Source organism: Chaetura pelagica, unplaced genomic scaffold, assembly GCF_000747805.2.
Source record: "Chaetura pelagica isolate M959 unplaced genomic scaffold, ChaPel_1.0 scaffold123, whole genome shotgun sequence".
In the NCBI taxonomy this organism is placed as follows: domain Eukaryota; kingdom Metazoa; phylum Chordata; class Aves; order Apodiformes; family Apodidae; genus Chaetura; species Chaetura pelagica.
In genome coordinates, this window is record NW_009953295.1 from 454,625 (window position 1) to 456,507 (window position 1,883).

Sequence of the window (1,883 nt, forward strand, 5' to 3'; positions counted from 1 at the left end):
CAAACCGCAGGCTACGAGGGCTGTAAAACCCGGAGTTCACCCCGTGCGCGACTGGCTCTTCCTCGCTCTCCCGGCTGTCATTTGAGCACTGCCTGCTTTTTTCCTAAAATAACGCCGGGCACGATGACAGTTTCAGAAGAGGAACAGCGGATCGATGGCAAGCAAATATTTATGAGGGTAGAATAAGCCGCCTCATTGTATTTTCCCACCATTCACTTATGTCCTGGGAAGACAGAAAAAGACAGCACTGAGTGAGAAAGGCCACCTCTTCCCTCATGTGGAAAATATTTGTATTGCATAGTTTCGCTGTGTTTTGTGCAGCTTATGTATAATGCTTTTATTTAGCTTTCTATGTCCCAAACAGAAGAATGAGTGCATTAGAATAAGCTAAAAAGTGTCAGGTAAAGGTGCAATAGAGAGCTTTAAAAATCAGTCACTCTCTATAAATCATGAACCTTATCTTCTCACCAAGAAGATAATCTGAATATTAAGGAATAAAGCCATAGGGGGAAAGAAAAAAAAAATTAAAAAAATTGAGTCATACTCCACTGTTTGATTCAGAAGTCTTGATTTTGCAGCACAGATTTCAATAAAAACCATGATCACACTCATTCTGATAAAACATTTTGTGAACTTAAAACTTTGACTTCTGCTTGGGGCATTTCAATGGACTGTGTGTGTCACATTTGTGTTAGTCATCAGTTATTTAGGATTCTGCAAAACCAAAAATTTGTACTTATCTCCTGCCATGGCTAGTAATTGAAGGTTCTTGATCCTCTACCCAAGCAGCTTGCTATGGCTTCATTACTTACTACAGAAATATTTTATGTTGCATCCTTGAAGAATGCACGTATCTTGATGCATGTATCTTGATGCACCTGTCTTGATGCATGTGTCTTAACACATTAAAGATGCATATTTAGTCTTGAATATGTACTTAGATGTTCGCAGAATCAGGACAGAGTTCAAATATGATGCACTCAAGTACATTATGAACTGTAATAACTAGAAAATACAGAGTTTGGTAAAGAAGTTATCTCAGCCAGTAGAGTATTGTAAAATTGCTTTGGCTTCCGAGTTTAGATACAGCAAGAACTCTTGAATAAGCTAAGACTAGTGGAAAAGTTTCTGTGTAATCAAAGATTGCAGGGAAACTATTTGAAATGTAAACACACATACACAATAATACATGATTTCTGGACTGTACATTCTGACTGGCACGATACTTTGCTAGGATATGGGCATCTAAAAAGTAAAAAAAAGTAACTACTTTCATTTTCCAAGCTGACTGCAGTACACTACACAAGCACAGCATAGATGAGGAAAAATGCATGTAATATTTAAATCGTTCCAGTTGCACCAAACAAAAGCTAGTGTGGCTAATCTAGGGCATTACCTCTGCTGTTCTAAGTGTGAGTGTGCCAAGCAGTGAGGGCTGGACCCAGGAGAAGCTGTAGGTGTGGCAGAGCTCAGCTTCACCACACCTATCTGCAGGCGCCCTGACTCCGGGACTGGAATTAGGAACATCCAGTTCTTTCTCCTGGAGCTCTGTCTGTGCCTCCTTATCCAGTGAGTGCATCAGGTAAACCTTCCCAGGACAAACTCCTATTGTTCTGAAGTCACGATCCAGCAGCGTTAATTTTTCACTTGCTTGTACCTTCTTTTATGTTGAAGATAGTCCAGATGGGCAGAGTTCCCTGACAAGCGAGACACTGAAGTGTCAGCTCTGCCACGTCCTACTGTGTTACTATGAGTGGGCTGTGTGCCTCAGTTCAAAGGGATGGAGAGGGGTTTTCCAGCCTTTCTCCCTGCCTGTAGCCCTGAAAACAGCCCTGGAAGACAGAAGGCTCTCCGGTGCATTGGTGCATTCCTCTCTCCAGCAT

The 1,883-nt window shown here is 41.5% G+C and overlaps 1 protein-coding gene across 1 annotated transcript in view; it reads left to right on the plus strand.

Annotated features, from left to right (window-relative positions):
* Positions 1–123: 123 nt before the first annotated feature.
* The window catches only part of SLC9A2 (solute carrier family 9, subfamily A (NHE2, cation proton antiporter 2), member 2), a 33,013-nt gene continuing 31,253 nt past the window's right edge, over positions 124–1,883 (plus strand). Inside the window, exon 1 of the mRNA XM_009997947.1 lies at positions 124–157. Within this exon, the coding sequence (XP_009996249.1) occupies positions 124–157 (34 nt within the window). The remainder of the gene's footprint in view (positions 158–1,883) is intronic.